General features: G+C 37.5%; 1 protein-coding gene across 1 annotated transcript in view; it reads left to right on the top strand.

Annotated features, from left to right (window-relative positions):
* The first annotated feature begins 2,004 nt into the window (after window positions 1-2,004).
* Window positions 2,005-21,536, top strand: part of AK9 (adenylate kinase 9) — a 99,001-nt gene continuing 79,469 nt past the window's right edge. The window contains exons 1-9 of the mRNA XM_081093563.1: window positions 2,005-2,128; window positions 4,729-4,792; window positions 6,430-6,482; window positions 6,577-6,673; window positions 8,820-8,932; window positions 14,591-14,779; window positions 15,636-15,764; window positions 17,700-17,774; window positions 20,029-20,127. Of these exons, the coding sequence (XP_080949689.1) occupies window positions 2,012-2,128; window positions 4,729-4,792; window positions 6,430-6,482; window positions 6,577-6,673; window positions 8,820-8,932; window positions 14,591-14,779; window positions 15,636-15,764; window positions 17,700-17,774; window positions 20,029-20,127 (936 nt within the window). The 5' untranslated portion in view covers window positions 2,005-2,011. The remainder of the gene's footprint in view (window positions 2,129-4,728; window positions 4,793-6,429; window positions 6,483-6,576; window positions 6,674-8,819; window positions 8,933-14,590; window positions 14,780-15,635; window positions 15,765-17,699; window positions 17,775-20,028; window positions 20,128-21,536) is intronic.

Genomic DNA, 21,536 nt, shown 5'->3' with positions numbered 1-21,536 from the left:
AGGCTAACATTTGACCCCAGCTACTGCTCTAGAAGCTATGAGGGAGGGTGAAGGCAAATCTTGGTGGAAGGCAAGCATTGTCTCCTGAGGCATCTCCATTAGGCCAGGCCAGAAGAGCCTGAAATCTTCCAGAAAGGAGGAGGGACTACTTCTGTTAACGCAGAGCACTCAGGGGAACCTGGGGATTCAAGGTACTTTTGACATCCACCTAGGTAGTCTCATCCCAGGCTTTAGTATTTAATAGAGTCTTAGTACTTAATAGAGTTTTTTTTTAATAAATGCACCATCTTTCTAAAAGGTATAGATGCATTTTCCCCTTTAAAACTACATTTCATGGTAGTGTGACTTATATTTTTGGTATAAAAAGCTTAAAATTTCAGCCCTGTCGTTCATGAAGTATTTATCTTAGGTATTTTTAATATACTAGGAATATTTCTCGCTATGTCTTGTTTCATAATGACATCTTAAAATGATGTTAGTTATATTAAGCCCATTTGGAAATTCTTAACTTCCATAGAGAAGTATAATCAGATTCCATGTACCTGGAAGCATATAATCCCCTCAATCCATTTTTTTTTTTCCCTGAACGGTGTCCCAGACCACTCTGACATAGTTTTATTCCATTTTTGAAGTTTGCTTATTAAATTCTTTTATAAGGTTTTGTAATTTTTTCATAAAGGGTCTATCTATCTTTGATTATATTTAATCCTGGTTACTTATATGTTTGCTGTAAAGTCATATTTATTTTTTGTTAAAATTTTCTAGCTGTTTTTTGGTGTATAGAAATGCAACTGAATTTTGTACAATGATTTTGAATCCAGAAAGCGGATTATCTCATTAACTCTTAAAATTTATCCATGATTGAGTTTTCTGTACAGGTAATCGGATGAACTGAGAATAATTACACATTTTTGTCTTTGTAATGACTTTAAAAAGAACTTCTTAAATATTTAATCATTAAATGTGTTTGTCTTGTTTTCATACTCTTTATCAATTAGGGAAGTTTCCTTTATTCCTAGTTTATCTTTTATTAATAATTAAAGGGTGTTGAATTGTCCAATACTTTTTCCATTAAGATAATCATATAGTTTTTCTCCTTTATTTTAATGTGATAATTTAATGTTCTCATATTAAACCAGCCTTGAGTTCTTGAGGAAAACCCAACTTGATCATGATGTTGTTATCTTTTTTATATATTGCTGGATTCAACTTGCTATTATATTGATTAAGATTTTTAAAATCTTATTCATGAATGAAATTGGCACATAATTATGCTTTTTCACACTGTTCTTTTGTTTAGGTATGGAGGTTATATGAGACCCATAAATTTATGTAGGAAGTCTATACTACCTTTTTTCTGAAAGAGAATCTGTAAGGTTGTAAGACACGGAGCTCTTCAACAAAACCATCTGGTTTCTTTGTGGGAAGATTTTTAATTACTGACCCCATTTCCTTAATGGTTAAAGAACCACTTAGGTTTTCCTTTTTCTTTTTTTCCCTTAAGAAACTGATTTTTCTAAGAATTTATCCATTTTGTTTGTTTTAAAATATATTTTGGATAAATGTGTTTATGATATCCTTTTATTATCTACTAGAGGCCTGATGCACGAATTCATGCACAGGTGGGGTCCCTCGGCCTGGCCAGTGATCAAGGCCTATTGGGGGGCCAGTTGGCTGGGAGGGGAGGGACTGCAGGAAGTTGGCCAGCAGGCCAGTTGTTCAGTCATATGACCTGCACTGACCACCAGGGGGCAGACGCTCAATGCAGGAGCCGCCTCCTGATGGTTAGTGCACTCCCACAGTCCCTCTCCCTGGACCCCTATTATTATTTTAATACATGAGTTTAACTTATTTGCAATTATTAGCAAAAGCCATGTATTTAGTGGTATGAAACGGCTTCTGGGCTAAGTAAATTTATAGGGTATTTTAGTTTTCCCTAGCCTACCTACTTATTCCAACTAAATTAGGCACTTTAACAATCTTACTCTTTCTTATTGCAGTATTTTTTATTATGACTTTTCAAGAGAAGACAGAAGAACATCCTTTTGTGGATATATTTAATGAAGATGAAGCTGAAAAACACTTTATGTTATCTAAACCTGTTTGCTTTGTTGTATTTGGGAAACCAGTAAGTTATCTCTTCTAACTTATTTGGTATAATTTTAAAAAACACTTTATTGAAGGATAATAAGCATACAGAAAATGACTCATAGATGTACATCTGGGTGCATTTGCATGGACTGCACACACTCAGATAGAGGCACTGAGCATGACAGCACTCCAGACCGTCACACTCTCTCCCTAAACACCACCCTAGAGTATCTAACAACTTAATTAATTTGGCCAGTTTTTGTTCTGTGTTTTTTTCCCCCATTTCTAAATAATTTTTATTTTTCAATTACAGTTGACATACATTATTATATTAGGTTCAGGTATACACCCCAGTGATTAGACATTACATAACTTACTAAGTGATCATCCCAATAAATCTAGTACCTATCTCACACCATACATAGTTATTAGAATATTATGGATTATATTCCCTATGCTGCACTTTACATCCCCAATAACTATGCTCTAAGGACCAATTTGTCCTTCTGTTTTTAAATTGAATTTATTAGCGTCACATTGGTTAATTAAGTTATATAGGTTTAAGGTGTACAGTTCTATAATACATCATCTGTATATTATATTATTTTCACCACCCCATATCATGTCTGTTCCCAACACCATTTATTCCTCCTTTACCCTCTAATGCCCCCTCTACACCTAGTTTGCTCTGGTAATGACAATACTGTTGTCTGTCTATGAGTTTTTGTGGTTTTGTGGGTTTGTTTGGGGTTTTTTTGCTTAATCCTTTCACCCAGCCTCCTTACCTCCTCCCTTCTGACATCTATGAGTCTGTTTCTATTTTGTTTGTTAGTTTATTTTGTTCACTAGATTCCACAAATTAGTGAGATCACATGGTATTTGTCTTTCTCTGACTGGCTTATTTCAGTCAGCATAATACTCCCCAGGTCCATCCATGCTTTTGCAAAAGGTAAGATTTCCTTCTTTTTTAAGAAGTATTTATTTAGTATACTTTTTTAGTTTTTAAAGTCATAATCTTATGAATCTTATGTTACCAAATAAGAATGAAAATCACAGTGTACTAATTTTTTTGAGTGTTTGTTAGACTTTCATTGTATGACTTAAAACCTGATACAATATTGGTTGTAAATGTAAAACTTTCTCTCTTCTTGTGCATTATAATTGGAAAGGAACCCACATTATCTTTGGTTTTGTATTACGAAGAATTTAACTCCTCAAAGCACTGTACAATGACAAGTGTTAGCTGTATGTGATCCAAGGTTACATCAGACTCAATCTGCATGTAAAACTTCCAGTGGAATTTGTTGTGAGCTTCTCTGGGTATGTGAAGGGGGACAATATTAGGACAAATGGGAAGTTCTCCCATTAATATCTGAAGCTACTGGGAGGCAAGGTGCCTCATCTTGGCCCATAATGTGTCAGTGGACCTAAGCATTGTCTTTCCACAAAACAGGAAGGACCCAAAAATGGCTGTCATAAGACAGCTTGCCTTTCTAGGCAGCTCCAGTAAGGCCCTCTAGATGAGAGCTCTTTGCAACCACAGAGCTAGTTGGTAGTCACCATTAGGGGCCAGAGCTGGTTAGAGCCTCTTCAGAACAGCAGAGACCAAAGGCTGGATCCTGCTTTTTAACCTAAAGTTACATGGATCCTAGGACAGATACCAAGAAATGGTTCTAATAATTTTATTATGTTTCTAAAAACATAACAGAGTTTAAAAATCAACAATGAAAGTAATCAGAGCTGTTACTTCATTAACGTGATCTTTTATCTTAGAGTGTGATACTTTAAGATATTCATTAAGAAGGACTTTTTTCGCCCTAGCTGGTTTGGCTCAGTGGATAGAGTGTCAGCCTGCAGACGAACCATGTACCTTGGTTGCGGGCACATCCCCAATAGGAGGTGTGCAGGAGGCAGCTGATCGATGTTTCTCTCCCATTGATGTTTCTAACTCTTTATCCCTCTCTGTAAAAAATCAATAAAATATATTTTTAAAAAAAGGACTTTTTTCTATTGGGAGTTACTAAATAAAAGTCTTATGAAGTCCAAGTCTTGTAAGACATGGAGCTCTTCAACAAAACCATCTGGTTTCTTTGTGGGAAGATTTTTAATTACTGACCCCATTTCCATAATGGTTAAAGAACCACTTAGGTTTTCCTTCTTTTTCGTTAAGAAACTGATTTTTCTAAGAATTTATCCATTTTGTTTGTTTTAAAATATATTTTGGATAAATGTGTTTATGATATCCTTTTATTATCTACTAGAGGCCTGATGCACAAATTTGTGCACAGTTGGGGTCCCTCGGCCTGGCCAGTGATCAAGGCCTATTGGGGGGCCAGCCGGCTGGCCGGGGGAGGGACTGCAGGAAGTTGGCCATAAACAATTCATGATTATGAACTTTAAGAAGGAACTAAAATGATGAATCTCAGTATAATCACAATGATTTGACATTCAAAAGTGTTTACTACATGGAGTATTATTTTGGTACAGTTTCCTGATTTTTCGGGTATACTCTTCATTTATTTTGGAAAATAGTTCACTTGATAATAGTAACTGTCAATAGACTCTTTTAAAATAAGAATCTCTGTTCCACTGGCAAATAGCTATTTTATTGGGTTTTAAATAATCTTTCTTTTTAAGGGTGTTGGGAAGACAACATTAGCCCGTCAAATAGCACACGAATGGAAATGTATTCGTGTAGAAGGTAAATTTTACTCCCCTCCCCCCAATATTTTAGTATAATAACTTTCAAATATTACACAATGAACACTCATATAACCTATCTATCGTCTGTGACTAACATTTTGCTTTATCACACATCACTATCAACCCAGTGAATTATCTTTATAATAGCGTCAAACATGTTTTGCCCTTTGGTAAGTCCTAGTTTTGTTCATAAAATGTAGGAGGGTTTATGAAGGGTCTTTGACTCCATTCTGTCGCCTCCAGTTCTCCGGTTTCACCATTTAGAGCTGTTGCGGATATGTGTCTTTGGAGTGTCTTCCTATGAAACATGAATAGAGAAGAAACTCTCACAACTGCTCTTGGGAATATTTCCCAGCACTTCATTATCTTCAGTGAGAAATTTATTTTTTATTATTTATACATTGACTTACATTCTTTGCAATATATAAGGCAAGGATTGATGTCTTTATATATAAATTTTCTGATAATCAATACAACTACTTATGGCCTCTTTGAAAAACAATTCATAAAGGTAGAAACAATAGGTAAATATAAGAAAAAAAGAGTTTAACCTCATTGTTATTCAAAGAAATGCTAATTTAAATAACACGGATCCATATTTGCCTATCAAGTTGGCAGTAAATTTTTAAAGTTTCTACAGTCATTGTTTGCAAGAATTTATGAAATGAACATTCCATGGGCTGTTAGTGAAATTGCAATTGAATACACGTTTGGAGGGAAACAATTCAATAAATATACACACAAAAACTTTAAAAAAATAAAATTTTCCTTTTTGATCAAAAAATTCATTTGTAGGAAATCTTAAAGAATATCAAGTGTTCCATAGGCTATTCGCAGCGAGGGGCATAATATAGCTCTGGGTCCTCCCTGTCATTTCTGTCCCAGGACATTTTCCAGCAAGAGATGGAATATTTCCTCTTAAAAAGGAAGCACTTGCCCAGCTGGTTAAGCCAGCCACTGAGCTGGTTAAGCATCGACTCATAAACCAAGAGGTCACTGGTTCAATTCCTGGTCTGGTCACATGCCTGGGCTGCAGGCTCGATCCCAAGTAGATGGTGTGCAGGAGGCAGCTGATTGATGTTTCTCTCTCTCTATCCCTCTCCCTTTCTCTCTCTAGAATCAATAAAAACATTTTTTTAAAAAAAAAAAAAAAGGAAACACATTATTCAAATTTCAGCTTTAGGACCCTTTTTCTATCTGTTTTTATCTATTTTATAATTTCTTGATGCATATTTCCCTTTTTTACAACCAGCATACAAAATTAATGGGCTCTGGATATAACGGTATGGTTATAAGTAATATAGTCCAGATACTTTTGTGCAGTACTTCACCATTTCCAAATCATTATCACATACACAGCCTCATTTCACGCTCATATTCTCTTGCACATTATACAGGGCATAAGCGCCCGGGGCATGGCGGTGTTGAGGAAGTTAGCTTCCCCAAGGTGGCAGAGATGGGTTCTCCGTGGAAAATACTCTGCTGCTTCTACGCTTGTGTGTAAACATGCTTTGTACACTCTAAAGTGATAAACAAATGTTCATCTTTGTTACCAGTTACAAAACACACAAATGTGTTTCTTAATTTGACAATTCTAATACCACTTTGTGCTAATATTTTGAATTCTTATTTCAGCTCTAACAATTTTGGAAGAACATATTGCCAATGAAACCGAAGCAGGGGTTATGGTAAACAAATCTAAATTTCAAAGTTATTATTTTTTTAAAGCACTGTATCACAGGTATATTATACAATAATGTAAAATATCTGTGCTTTTCTTAGTTGCAATCAATGCTGATGAGTGGTCAAAGCATTCCAGATGAACTTGTCATAAAGCTAATGTTGGAGAAGCTCAGCTCCCTAGAAATCTCTCACTTTGGTATGTTTATTTCTGTGCATTGGTGGTTATCAGAGCAGCCTTAAAACTGCTTTTCCCAGCCAGTGTGGTCCGATGGTTGAGCATGGGCCCATGAACCGGGAGGTCTGCTGGCTTCATCCCCAGTAGGGGGCGTGCAGGAGGCAGCCCATCGATGTTTCTCTCTCATCAATATCTCTACCTCTCTATCCTTCTCCTTTCCTCTCTTTAAAAATTAATAAAAATATATTTTTTTAAAAATGCTCTGTCTGAGCAGAAGTAATTTCTGGAGTTGCTCTTTCTTTTGCCCTGGCACAGGTCCTAGAGCCTGAATTCAGTCCAGCACTTCAGATAGTTTTGCTTATTTACTTGTTTTATTTTTTTATACTCTCCTTTTGTATGAATTAACTTTACATGATCCAATCTTCTTTTAGCATTGTTTTTTTCAGCAAAAGCTTCAAAAAGCTGCTGTGATCCTCCTCACAGTGCTGACAGCTTCTGCTGACTGCTTTCCCATTCACCCTGAGTTTGATTACTAAGTCCTGTCAATCGGTTATTTAGGTTTCTCCGTATTAATCCACACTTCTCAGGCAGGAACGGAAACGAGAATAGCCCCAGCTTGTCCTCTGGCTCTAGTTATTGGCAGGCTTCAGTCTGCTCACCCAGTTTACCCCCTGACTGTGGACCCGAGAAGTCTCCCTGCATTCCAACAGGTTGCTGACCAGGGGCTTTGGAATTGTCTGATGGGAGGGGTGAGCTGGGCCAGGCTTGAATTCAGTCTAGGGTTGGGCAAGCTGCCCCATTCACCACAGCACCCACCTTTGTGATGTGTCAGACCTGGACGTTAACACGTCCAGAGGAGGCACTGGTCAAAGCCTTGAAAACAAGTTCAAAAGAAGTTGTTAATCAAGTGAGGACTAGATTAACGACAGGAGCCAGACCAAACTAGGGGAGTGCTGAGACAAGAAAGCAAAAAAGGCACAACAGCAGGAGGAGGCAAGCAGAGAAAGACCCGGCTCAGGCTCCAATTCCTGAGAAGGCGCAGCTGCATGCATGGCTGTATTTTTGCAGTGGTGCCTTGGGCTCGCTTAAAGAGCCTCAGATAGAATGAATGCCTCGGGATCCACTCCTCTTGCAGAGTGTTTCAAAGATAACAGCAGGAACAAATAAGGAAGGGAAAGCCAAGTTGGAAACTAAGGATTATAGTATAACAGGAGAGAATCATGGTAACACTCACATATCCAAACCCAAGATAACAGATCTCCCTTTCTGCTTAGGGTTGCTTCTCTGGACAGCGTCCAATGCATAGAGGCAAAAAGTAAAGTGAGAAAGTATAGGAGAAACTGACATATTTAATGAGGTTTTGGATTACCATGAGAGTTGTTGATCTGATTTTTTTTAAAATAAAAGATTGTGATCGATATCTTCTTAAGTGGGGATTTTGAGGTTGGTTTATGAGACACATTTATTCATCTACCAACAGATGCTTAGTAGCTTTTTTTATTACACTACTCTAGGCATTGTATAGGATAGCAGTTCTCAAGATTCCATTACACTTATGAGAATTGTTGAGGCTCCAAAGGAGCTTTTACTTATGGGTTATATCTATCGGTATTTACCATATTAGAAATTAAAACTAGAACATGTTTAAAATATTTAAAAAAAACAGTTACATGTTAACATAAATAGCATATTTTATAAACATAATTATATTATTCAAAGCACAATATTTAGTGATATTTTATTTTTGCAAATTTCTCTAGTGTCTGGCTTAAGAGAAGACCTAGCTGAATTCTCACATCTGCTTTTGCTTAGTTTGTTGCAATATATTGTTTTTGTTGAAGTACATGAAGAAAATTCAGTTTCACACAATGGTAATTGGAAAAGGAAGGGTATTTTAATGGTCTTTAGGATAACTGTGGATATTCTTGATCCTACACCAAAACTTGATAAGGAGCCCTGGCCAGTTTCTCAGTGGTTAGAGCATTGGCCTGTGGACCCGAAGGTTCTCAGATTTGATTCCCTGTCAAGGGCAGTACCTCTGTTGCAGGTTCCATCCCCTGCATTAGTGTTCATCAGAAATTAGATGACATTTTGTTAAGCAATAATAATAATTCCATGCTCTCACATGGGTAATATAACACTTTAAAAATTATATTTTACTCTACAGGTTATATTATCACTGAACTACCAACACTTCCACAGGATGCCATGACTACTTTGCAGCAAATAACCTTAATTAAAAATCTAGATTTGAAACCTGATATTATAATCAATATTAAGGTAAGAAGTTGTTTTCTAGTATAGTTAACCATTCTCTTTGATGGAAGTGAAGTTAAAGGACTGTTTATAAAAATTTTAATAAATTAGGGAAATACTAATTTATGCATCAGTCATAGGGACTGAGCTATACACTCTTAAACCTCTGTGCTTTTGCACCCACAGCTCTATCCACAGTGGACACCGCCTTGTCTCTTGTCATCCTTTGAAAGTCAGTCAGATATCATCTCTTCAGAACTTTCCCCCAGGGTGACCCCCTATACACCAACACACCCATTAACTAATTCATTCTCTCTCCCCACATCCCCAACACATTACTACAGGAAAGTTAAATACATCTCTGATGACCATTCACATTAATCTCATCTCTCTATCACATTACCTCACTATATTGTCATTGACTATTTTCCTTCTGGACTCGGCCTTACTTGAAGGCAGGAGCCATGTCTTACATAAACTAGCTCAATATCTGGCACCTAGTTGACACCAAATACATTTTCTAGTTAAATAACATAAAAGAACAAACAAATGATTTGGACACATGAATGTTAAAGAAGTAGATTAAGAATCAAGGCTGGCTCCTGTTCCCAATTCTCTCCTTTCTCATTGGTAAGAACATTTAGGAACCTCAGTTCCTCTTTACAAAGATGATGATAACTGCCTCATGAGGTTTTGATAAGAATACAGTGAGGTGAGGACTACTTGTTTATATAAAAATGAATGATGCCCTAGCTGGTTTGGCTCAGTGGATAGAGCATCGGCCTTCGGACTGAAGGGTCCAAGGTTCGATTCCAGTCAAAGCCACATGCCTGGGTTGTGGGCTTGGTCCCCAGTGGGGGGCGTGCAGGAGGCAGCCGGTCAATGACTCTCTCTCATCCTTGATGTTTCTGTCTCTCTCTCCCTCTCCCTTCCTCTCTGAAATCAATAGAAATATATATATTTTTTAAAAAGAAAGAAAAGAAAATGAATGATAAGCTTTTGTATTCATACCCTGCCTGATTCTCCAAAAGGCTTGACAGCTCAAAATAAATTAGATGGTTCTTAGCTCAGGTGTTGGGACCCAGTGGTATGTGGAGGTCAGCGTGAGAGAGATGTGGCATTGCAGTGCTGAGCACACAGCCCCAGCCACAGGTCATGGTCAGAGACCAATCGAAATCCCTGTGATCTTGAGACTGTCACATACGTGAATGTGTGTAATAGAGAGAAGAAAAGATCTCAAACAATTAACTGAAGCCAAACATAATGTCTAAGCCATGGAAAAGATAGATTGTATAGGAATTTTAAAACATGGTGGAACAAGAGCACAAAGGCTATAGTGCCAGATGCTTACTAAATTTCGGGCATCAATTTGGTTCTAAGTTTGATGAGCCAGAGTAGAAGGGGAAGTGTGGCCAGTTACATAAAATTTACATTGACCATGAAAAGGCAAGCAAGCCATTCCCCAGGGAAAACGAGTCCTATTTAAAAGGAGAGAAATATCTTACATGGATCTTACTGTAAGCGATTGTTAATGCAGAGGATGAAGTCCTGAACCCCATTTATAAGTGTGATAGTGAGTGCCCATGGCAGTTTCTGCAGTGCAATCAGAGGTCCTAATGTGAGACTGAACTCAGTACAACACACAGTACATGATGGTTTAGTCCAGTGGTTCTCAACCTTCCTAATGCTGCGACCCTTTAATACAGTTCCTCATGTTGTGGTGACCCCCAACCATAAAATTATTTTCATTGCTACTTCATAACTGTAATTTGGCTACTGTTATGAATCATAATGTAAATATCTGATATGCAGGATGTATTTTCATTGTTACAAATTGAACATAATTAAAGCATAGTGATTAATCACAAAAACAATATGTAATTATATATGTGTTTTCCGATGGTCTTAGGCAACCCCTGTGAAAGGGTCGTTCGACCTCCAAAGGGGTCGCAACCCACAGGTTGGCAACCCACAGGTTGAGAACCGCTGGTTTAGTCTTATTTGGGGACAAAACCTGGAATTTCTAGAGCAGAAGTTCTTAGCCTGGGATCCATAATTCCTTCAGCATTTATGAACCTCCTGAAATTACGTACAAAATTTTATATGTATGTGCATTTTTATGAAATAAAAGCCTATGTCTTTCATCATATTCTAAAGAGTCTGTAATACTATATATATATAGTATAACCATATATATATGGTTAAGGGCCAGTGATCTCCTGCAGCAGTGGTTCTCACAGTATGGTTTCCAAACCAACTGCATCAGCAGCACTCAGAAGCTTGTTAGAAGTGCATATTCCTGCTGTATACCTGAAACTAATATAAAATAATATTGAATGTCAACTGTAATTGAAAATTCAAAAAAAAAAAGAAAGAAATCAAATTCTGTGTCCCCACCTCCAAACTATGAGTCAAAAACTCTGGGGATGGCCTCCAGCTATCTGTTGAAAAGTCCTTTAGGTGACTGCTGAAGTTTGAGGACCACTGCTCAGAGACATGTCCTTCAGACTGATCCCCTTGTTAATCAGTTTCTACAAGTGAAAACAGGAGACAACTCAAGGCAATAGTCTTTGTCAAGGACCTGCAATGTGGGTATTCTGTGTTGTTGATTAAGAGCATAAACATTTTAAAAATTACCTGAATGGGTTGAGATTTTTTTGTGAAAGATGTGGAAGTCTAAATAGAAGTCTTGCCTCAATAAATAGCCCTCCCATTGCCACATCAAGGCGGCCTGAAGAAATCAGAAAATGAGCAAGGAAGGTCCTAAACTTTCTTGCCTTCTTTGTTTCTCAAAGATGTGGTACATGAACTGCCACATGAGAGTCAGTGAGAATGCTTGTTAGAATGTCTAAGCCTCACTCCAGACTTAAATCACACAGGGGAGCAGGAATGTCTATTTACAGTTCCCTATATACAGTTACACCATAATGTTTGAGACCATAATGTTAAACCATAATCCAGAGTTTTTTATCCTAAAAATTATTCGGAGCAGGATATGTAGCCCTAACCCCTATTATCATTATTAGTGTGCCACGGAACGTGGGCTATGGGCCAGAAGCCTGGCTCCAGGTTGTGGTTTGCCCTCATGACATTGTGATCTGAGACCATAGTCAACCTGCCAGCGCATTTCTTCTCTGATCAGCAGAATGACTTTCATCGTAATATGGGATTGCTTCTCTTACACGATTAATTTGAGAATTGAGTCAAATATTACACATGTGAAAGCACTTTGAAAGAAGGAAATTACTTATAGACTTTGATTTTGGTTTGTTTCTCTTTACTATCCAGACTCAGTTTTCTCATTTACAAAATGAAAAGTTTGGACTAGAATAAATAACCTTTCAGGCCCCATTAGTGATTGGCATTTTATGAAATACTTCACCCATAAAACTGTAAATATTGTCAATGCACAGTATACCTTTTGGTTGAAAATATGTAGATATTCCCCCATTTTTCTCCATTCTCATCCTTTTCTTAACTTTTTTCAACTTGACATTTAATATCATTTTCTACTAGTGGCCCGGTGCACAAATTCGTGCACATTGAAAGGAAATTAATGAGAAGAAATATTTTAATATCTCTATTCACCCTTTCTCTATAACAGAAGTGTCAACCAAATTCACAATCAACAATGACAGATCAAAACATACACGTGCGATTGGCGCCAGAGAGAGCTTTAAATATATAGATAAACTTGCTTAATTAGACCTGCTTTCTGATTTAGCTAAACTTTTTCCAGCCCAGTGAAGCACCCCAACTTCTCTTTCAGGTAATTGTCAGCAACACAGCAGTAAATATCAACACAAAGCAGATTATTATTGTAGATCACGCAGGGAGAACAAAGGGCAAAATATTTAACTGTAGCAGTGTTTGATTATATTCTGCACAGTGAGAAAACCTGAAGTCATTTTCAAGGTCCACCATTTCTTACTTTTCAGTCGGGTCAAGTTTCTAAGCTTTCTAAATCTCCGTTTTCCAGCTAATGAAAAGAAAATAGGCTTCTACCAAGTCTCCTGTCTACCTACTCCAGGATTTCTGTGGGGATCAAATGAGATGAAGCACGGAAAAACGCTTCACAGACATTTGGTTAAAGTGTAAAATGTTTGTACCTGGCTATAAAGCAAGTCAGGTTCTTGGGCTAAAGAAACTCCAAGGAGGCTAGTCACTAGGGAGAGGAAGCTGGACGTTGCTACATGGCATCATTACCCGGTGCCCACAGTGACTGTTTCCCGGCTGGGCTGGGCTGTGGGCCACATTTTGCGCCATGGAGTCTTGGCAGCGTTGGCTGCAATTTGGTGGGATGCCACTCTGGGGTGGTGGCAGGGACAGTGTCCCACTTGGGGGAAGCCAAGTGTTGCTTTGTGGGCACCAGATCGATGGTGCTTTTTCTCTGTAAATGGCCAGTGCGTGTCACAGCAGCTCCTGCTTTGAACGTCTGCCCCCTGGTGGTCAGTGCGTGTCATAGTGACCAGTCGAATGGTCGGACACTTAGCATATTAGCCTTTTATATATATAGATTAGTTTCAGGTGTCCAGCATAGTGGTTAGACATTTATACAATTTATGAAATGATCTCTCCAATAAGTCTAGTACCCACCTGACATCATACATAGTTATTACAATATTATTAACTATATTCCCTATGCTGTACCTTACATCCCTGTGACTGATTTGTAACTACCAATTTGCACTTCTTACTCCCTTCATCTTTTTCACCCAACCCCCCCCCCCCCAACTCCTCTCCCTTCTAGCAACCATCAGTTTGTTCTCTGTATCTATGAGTCTGTTTCTGTTTAGTTTGTTTGTTTTGGTCTTTTGATTCCACATATAAGTGAAATCATATGGTATTTGTCATTCTCTGTTACTTCTTTCACTTAGCATAATATCCTCTAAGTCAGCGGTTCTCAACCTTGGCTGCACATTAGAATCACCTGGGAATCTTTTTTTAAATCCTGATTTCTGGGCCTCATCCTCCGGAAATTCTCTTTCTTTGTTACTAATGTTGTGGCCTTACCCCATAACAAAGAAACAGAATTTCCAAAGGATGAGGCCCAGAAATCAGGATTTTTAAAAGATTCTTAGGTGATTCTAATGTGCAACCAAGGTTGAGAACCACTGCTCTAAGTTCTTCCATGTTGTTGCAAATGATAAGATTTCATTCTTTTTTATGGCTGAATAATATTCCTACACACACACACACACACACACACACACACACACACCACATGTTCTTTCCTTATGAAATTAATTTGACAGAATCTTCCTGTGCAGGCTAAACTGACTTTCTACTGTATTTCTCTAACTCTTTTTACTGTTTGTCTAACCCTCTTTTTTATCTTAAAACTTCTGACGTTTATTACATATATTAATTTTGGATAAAGAAAATTGTTGATGGGGGAGGGTTGGAAGAGGTCAATGGAGGAAAAAGGAGGCATGTAATACTTTCAACAATAAAAAAATTTTTTTAAAAAAAGAACAAAAAACAAACAAAAAATGTTGACATACCATAAAGGTTGTTGACATACCATAAAGGTTATATAATGAAACCTGACACAAAATAACACTTAAAATACTACATTTGCTTGGGGTTTTAAAGAATTTTTTGGTATATGTATTGCATAATATGTGAATAGGAAGTAAAAGCATATTCAACATGTTTTAAATGATTACTAATGTTCCTTAGTGCCCTGACTATGATTTATGCCAAAAAGTTTCTGGGCAAAGGCAGCACAGTACTACCGGGTACATTTACACAAGAGAGCAGTGGGATCCGGAAGTCATTGAGAATCGAAGGAAAAAAAAGAAAGAAGCCCATAAAGAAGGAAGAGGAGAAGAGGAAGGGGAAGAAGAGGAAGAGCAAGAAGAAGAAGAGGTAATATCCCAGTACCATATACTGTACTTTTTAACATTCATGAGAATTACATTAAATGATCGCATGGATAACAGAAAATAGCAGATATTACATAAAATAATAATAGGATAATAAGTATGATATTGAACATTTTCAGGCCTTGGGCTGAGAACTTTTACATGCGTTATTCCCGCTGCCTTGAAATACTATTTTCCAGAAATCTGTGTGGCTCTCTCCCTCATTTCCTTCTGGGTTCTACTCAACTATTACTTCTTCAAGGAACTCTTCCCTGACCACCTGATTAAAATAGCACCTTCTCCCATTAGTCTCCCTTCCCTCTATCCTGCATTATCTTTCTTCCTCGTACTGAACACCACCTAACCTGTTATATGTGAATTTGTCTACTTGTTTATGCTCTTTATGCCCCAACTGGAATGCATGGTCCATTATCCCCAGCGACTTGGTTGGTTTTATTCACTTTAGTATTTCAAGTTCCTAGAGCTGCTTGCACATAGTGGGCACCCGATCAGTCTTTACTGAATGAGTGAATGAATGAACTAGTAGCTCAGGTTTCAGAGGAAATCTAATTTCTTTATTTTGTCTCTAAAAAGATGATGTTCTTTCCCTGCTGTTCCATACTCATTGAGAAGTACAAAGACATTACTAAATACCAAAATCAACCTCAAGTTTTATTCCATCTGATAAGGGCCCCATACGGTGTTTAATCTCTCTTAAATAAAAATCCTCAGACTTTAATTTTCCCTTCTGTCTGCTTCTCACACCAAAATGGCATCTAGATGTAAGGAGGGAGGGATGTGGCTTATAAATTAAATAATCATTAACATAAAGTATTTAAAATCTTTTATTTTCCATTTAGGCATTTATTGCCGAAATGCAGGTGGTGGCTGAAATTCTTCAACATTTAGTTCAGAGGCCAGAGGATTATATGGAAAATATTGAGAATATCGTTAAACTTTATAAGGATATGATTCTTCGTGCTTTAGAAGTAAGAACAAGATATATTGCTAAAAATGGGAATATAGATACTTGTATTCTATCACTAGTTAAATAGCTCTCACACTTATTCACCCCCATATGTCACCTTTCTGGTTCTCCTTCACTTGAATTTGGTAGAATGCTATTAGAATAAGGCTTCCTTCCCAAAGGCTGTTTCACAAAACAATATTATTTTACTCTTACAAAGCATCAGTGTTGCTGAAACATGATAAATGAACTGCATTTTTTCAAAAGTTATTAGGGGATTCATATATGGTTGGAGATTGGAAAACCCATGCTAACAGACTATTTTGTGAAATCATTTTCAATCTGTAATTTATGGGTTTGTCAAAACAAATGTACACTTAAGGTACATCTTTTATTCTAAAGTTAATTTAAATTGCAATCTAAAGAAGCATTACCCCCAGATTGGTTTCTGTGAGTATCCTATTCCAAGTTGGTTATATGTAAACATGATAAAGCCATCATTTTTGTAATTATTTAGCATTAAAAATATGATTACTAAGATTACAATTATGTGAAAAACATATTTTATAGGCCAAAAATCCAGGGGAGATAGCCAAATTGTGTTGAAAATTTATTCAACAAGAATAAATTTATTAAACTTGGGTATTTGGCTAGACATCATGCTAAGCAACAACAAAAATAAATAAAAAACAAGTCTTCAAGTTGCCTCTTCCCATCGGATAGAGAAACTAAAATAATTTGTTTTATGCTGTTTTATACTGTTCATATATTTTAAAGACAAATATGTGGATCATTTTAATTCTCATGATCTACCCACCAAAATGAGAAATTTAATTGTTTCTCCTGTATATCTTTTATTCCTCTCCTCCTCCTCTCTGTCCATGGCCTTTAAACTTAACTTCTTAACAGCCATTTACATGTCTGTGTATAACGTTCTTTCCTCCTGCACAGTCCTTAGCACATTGCAGGCGGCGCACCAGCATTCTCGTGTTTTTATATGACACAGTGTTTTACATAAATGTTAAAGGCACGTCTTAAAATTAAATACCCATTGCATTTTGAAGTTATTTATTACATGTTGTTACAAGCTAATATCTTTTTAAAGTATGATACTTTGTAAAACGTTTTTTGTACTCGTTCAATAGAAACTTATCTGGCCGTTGAGTAAAGCTAGCAAGAAAACTACTGGTGCACAATGTGTTAAGTGAAATAAAGCATAATTAAAATCAGATTCAGAAAATTAGAAAACTGTATTTACAGGGGAAAATAAACAGAGCTAGTCTCTTCAAGGGTTGGGACAAGGTCTTACATACTAGCATCCCCGATGCCCAGTGCAGTGCCCAAAGAATGGCAAGTGGTAAATGCTTAACACATGTTCAGCCGTACAAGTGATGAGATCACAAAGGGAAAAAATGATAGCTTCAATTTCATTACATGTAAGACTTCGAGAAATAAAACAATTAAAAACCTTACTCAAAAGATAACCTGGAAATATACCCACATCAATTACGAAAAGGTCATAGAAATGATTTTTCTTAACCTGTAAGTTCTCACCCTTCTGAGATAAATAGACCACAAATATGAGCAGACAGTTCACAAAAATGAAAGACAAAAGAGTAACAGGCCTCTCAAAATTTTTTAACTTCTCTGAGTATGAAGAAATGCTAATCTGAATAATGAAGTATCATTTTCATGATCAAATTTTAGAAGATGAACAAGGAATAAGACTTCCTAATGCTAGTGAGAATATGGTAAAGCAAACACCCATACCCTGCTGAAAGGAATAGAAGTCAGTATGGTCATTTTGAATAGCTCGAGCACTGAAAACAACATATATTATGTCATGTGTAACACAATTTAGACTTCAAGATTTCCTCATAGTATATTAAGATTCTGCTCTTGTATTCAGTTTTCCCAATGATCCTAGATTATAAGGTTTCTTTTCTATTATCTGTAGGAAATAATGGCTGAACACAATCCCCAGTATTTCATTGAGCTTGATGGAAATAAGCCCCCAGAGGACCTCTTTAATGTGAGTGCAATTTTTAATAAAAATATCCCACAGTTTAGAAAATCAAAAAGTTGTTGACTGGCTTGTACTTATTTTAACAAACATCAGAAAGATATTTACATGTTTAACCATTTATTGTTTGAAACATTTATTTTGACACTTAAAAATTTGGTGTTGTATTTATTCATTTTGTTTATATTAAAATCAAAACTACACTTAAATCTAAAATCTCTGTATGGCAAAAATTGCCTCAAAGAAAAGTTAAAGCAAATAGCAGCAATAAGCTCATGATGATGCTCAACATGAGTCATTAGAGAAATGCAAAACAAAGCCATAATGAAATACCACTTCACACCCACCGAGACAGCTGAAATTAAAAAACAGCAACAAAAGTAGACACTAACCAGTGTTGGCAAGGTTGTGGGAAGATCGGAACCCTCATACATTGCTACTGGGGTTGTAAATTGGTGTGGCAGAAGGGCAGAAGCTAGTCTGGTGAGAGATAATCTGAAATTATTTGAAAATTGAAAGTCTAAGGATGAGCAGCCGGAAGGATGGATTTGACGTTACTGAGAGGGGAAGACTGGGAGGAGTGCATTTGAGTTGGAGTGGGTGTGTGTAGTGGGTCATGAGTTTTATCTTGCATGTTTAAAACTGAGGTGACTATTAGATATCTGTGAGATAATAGAAAATATATATGGGTCTCTGCACAGAGACCAAATATATATGGTTCCTGGCACAGAGTTCCCAAATGCTTGTGGTTTCCTAAGAGATAAGAGCACTAGAAGCATCTTTGATTCTTTTGAGGTGACTCCAAGTCAGCTCCTGGATGGCCTCTGGATGGTGGGTGGGCACCTGAAGGACTAGTTTGTTAAAGGACATGATAAAGGATACAGATGAACGGCCAGATGAAGAGATACATAGGGTGGGGTCTGAGAGGGTCGCGGAGCTTCTGTCCCCGTGGAGTTGGGGGGTGTCAACCTCCTGGTGTAGACATGTTCGCTAACCTGGAAGCCCAAACCTCATACTATTGGGATTTGATGGAGGCTTTTTTGCATAGGCATGACTAATTAATAACTCTGTTTTAGCCCATCTCCCTTCTCTGGAGGATAAGGGATGAGCTGAAAATTCCAAGCTGCTCTTATCTTTCTCTCACATCCTACATTCAATCCATCAAGCATCCACAGCAGGCTTCTGCTTCAAAATGTATTCAAAATTTGAGTACTTTTTGCAACACACTTTCCTCAATTCGAAGGCAGAAACTCCAGTAGGTCTGGTTGAAACTTGACAAGCCTGTTAAGGCCCCATTTGGCATGGGACCCTAGCCCTTCTGCCCACATTCCACTGGCCAAAACAAGTTCCATGGAGAAGCTCAACACCAATGGGATAGGGAGTGTCCTTTATCCAACATTAACTAGGGAACAAGCAAGGGAAGGGAGGGGAGGGTGAACTGTGAACTCACAATACAATCTACCACAGATTACCATGTACCATCAGGACTTTGTCTACCTCACTCTCTCTCATCTCAGACTCTATGTTTCAAATTCTTCCACCGAGTGTCTGTATTAGTTGCTTAGTGCTGCCATAACAAAGTACCATAAACTAGGTGGTTTAAAATGACAGGAATTTATTCTCTCAGAGTTCCAGAGGCCAGAAGTCCAAAATCAGCATGTTGGTAAGGTCATGCTCCCTCCAAAGCCTCTAGTGGAGGATCCATCCTTGCCTCTTCTGCCTTCTGGTAGCCCCAGGCCTCCCTTGGCTTGTGGCAGCATAACTCCAACATCTGCCCCTGTCTTCACATGGATGTCTTCCCTCCGCCCGAAGAGGTCCCGTAGAGCTAGACCTCTAAGGACATGAATATTTGAGGACCAGAGGGAGGACTGTTGTGGGTTGAATTGTGTCCCGCCCAAAAGATATGTTGAGGTCTTAACCTCATATGAATGTGACTGTATTTGGAAATAGGATCTTTTCAGATATAATCAAGTTAAGATGGGGTCATACTGAAGTGCAGTGAGCCCTATTGCAATGTGACTGGTGTCCTTATAAGAGAAGAGACTCAGACACACAGGGAGAAGTTGGCTATGTGACAACAAAGGCAGGGATTGGAGTGATGCATCTATAAGCCAAGGAGCACCATAGATTACCAGCAAACAACCAGAAGCTAGGAAGAAGCAAGGATGTATTCTACTCATGAGCTCGTCACTTTTTCAGAATATTTGAAATCCTCAAATGCCAGTTTGAACAATGTATTTAAAGATCTGTTCCTTCCATTTAGACGGTCATAGAGCGACTTAAATATCTGAACCTAAGAAGAGCAGCTGTTTTAACTAAACTTCAGAGTGCAGAGGAAGAACTGAATGATGCAATGGACAATGTAAGTTATTTTTAACTGTTTGAAAGTGAACCTTCTTACTATATATTGTTACCTTAATTTGTATCCAAGGTTTAAAAGGAGTTTTGGAATGCCTCTTCTAAAAATGAATTTGATTTCTGGGAAGAAGCTGTAATATTATCACAATATTCTTATAGACACCAAACACAACAAAAGTTATGAAACAAAGAAAAACAATAAAAGCAGAACAACCAAATCACAGGAATAATGAGAAAGAAGAAACCAAGTTCACTTTTAAAATTTTGCAGCACCAGAGAAAGCAGAGACATAAAATCCCTGAACTCTATAAGCACACATTCATTTCTTCAATCATTCAACCAGCATTTTGGAATAATTGCTGTGTTCCAGGCACTGATGTACTGTGCATATGATGGTGATCAAATTATAAATGCTAAGTGCTAAGGGGGCCACAGGGCTTTAACTGGAGATTTAATCCTACTGGAAAGTTCAGTTTCCCCTATATGAATGGAAATTAAAAAACAAAACACCTGAATTTTAAATAGATGATATAATTCAAATAAAGCAATCTTTGAAGGAAGGTCCTTATGTTATCCTGTGACATGTAATCCCTAGATCTTCATGGGTAAACATAGCTGGAATATGTGGTGGGACTTCGGTAAACAAACTGGTGCTGGAAGGGAAGACAGGGCCTGAGGGGCACAGAGGCTGTGTTCTGAGCTCCCTCTTTGAGGTCATCAATGAAGGAAAAATTTAAAGGACCCATAAAACTGGAAGAATTTCCCAGCCGGAAAGGTTGTCCTTAGAAATTATTGCCTAAGTTTATATAGTTCATATGATATATGACTAGGATGCCTGCCCTCTCTTTCACAAAAGGGCAGAAGTTGTGACTGTGTACAGTGGAGTCACTATTTATATGCCTCAAGCCGTGTTTCTCCCTGGCAGTCCAGACCACCTCCAAAGAGTCACCTGGGAAGCTTACCGCAAATACAGATTCCGGAGGCCCACATCCCAGAATGACTGAACCAGAATGTCTGTCTGTAGGTGGGAACTGGGAATGTATTTTTACAACATCCAGAGAAGATGTCTATCCCTGCTTAAGTTTGAGGAACCCCACTTTAAAGTTTGGGACATTCAAGAACCCTGGCTTATCATGCTTGATAAATCTTGAAGTTTCTGCACGTTTTGAAGGACTTTAGATGGATGCCCTTCAGCTAAAGGCAGGTGAACTTTAGAAAATCAATATAAAGGAGTTGGATATAAAGGACTGAAATCTCCAAAGGTGATTTATAAATGGCTAATAAACACACGAATAGAATCTCAAATCACTAGTCATTAGGGAAATACAAATCAAAACTCCAAGATTACCACCATTAAGTATTAAAAAGTACATATATGTATGTGTGTCCAAGAAATGGAAAATAACAAGTATT

The sequence above is a fragment of the Myotis nattereri genome (genome assembly GCF_964212035.1).
Source record: "Myotis nattereri genome assembly, chromosome: 6".
Taxonomy (NCBI): domain Eukaryota; kingdom Metazoa; phylum Chordata; class Mammalia; order Chiroptera; family Vespertilionidae; genus Myotis; species Myotis nattereri.
This window is presented reverse-complemented; position numbering and strand designations above follow the sequence as displayed.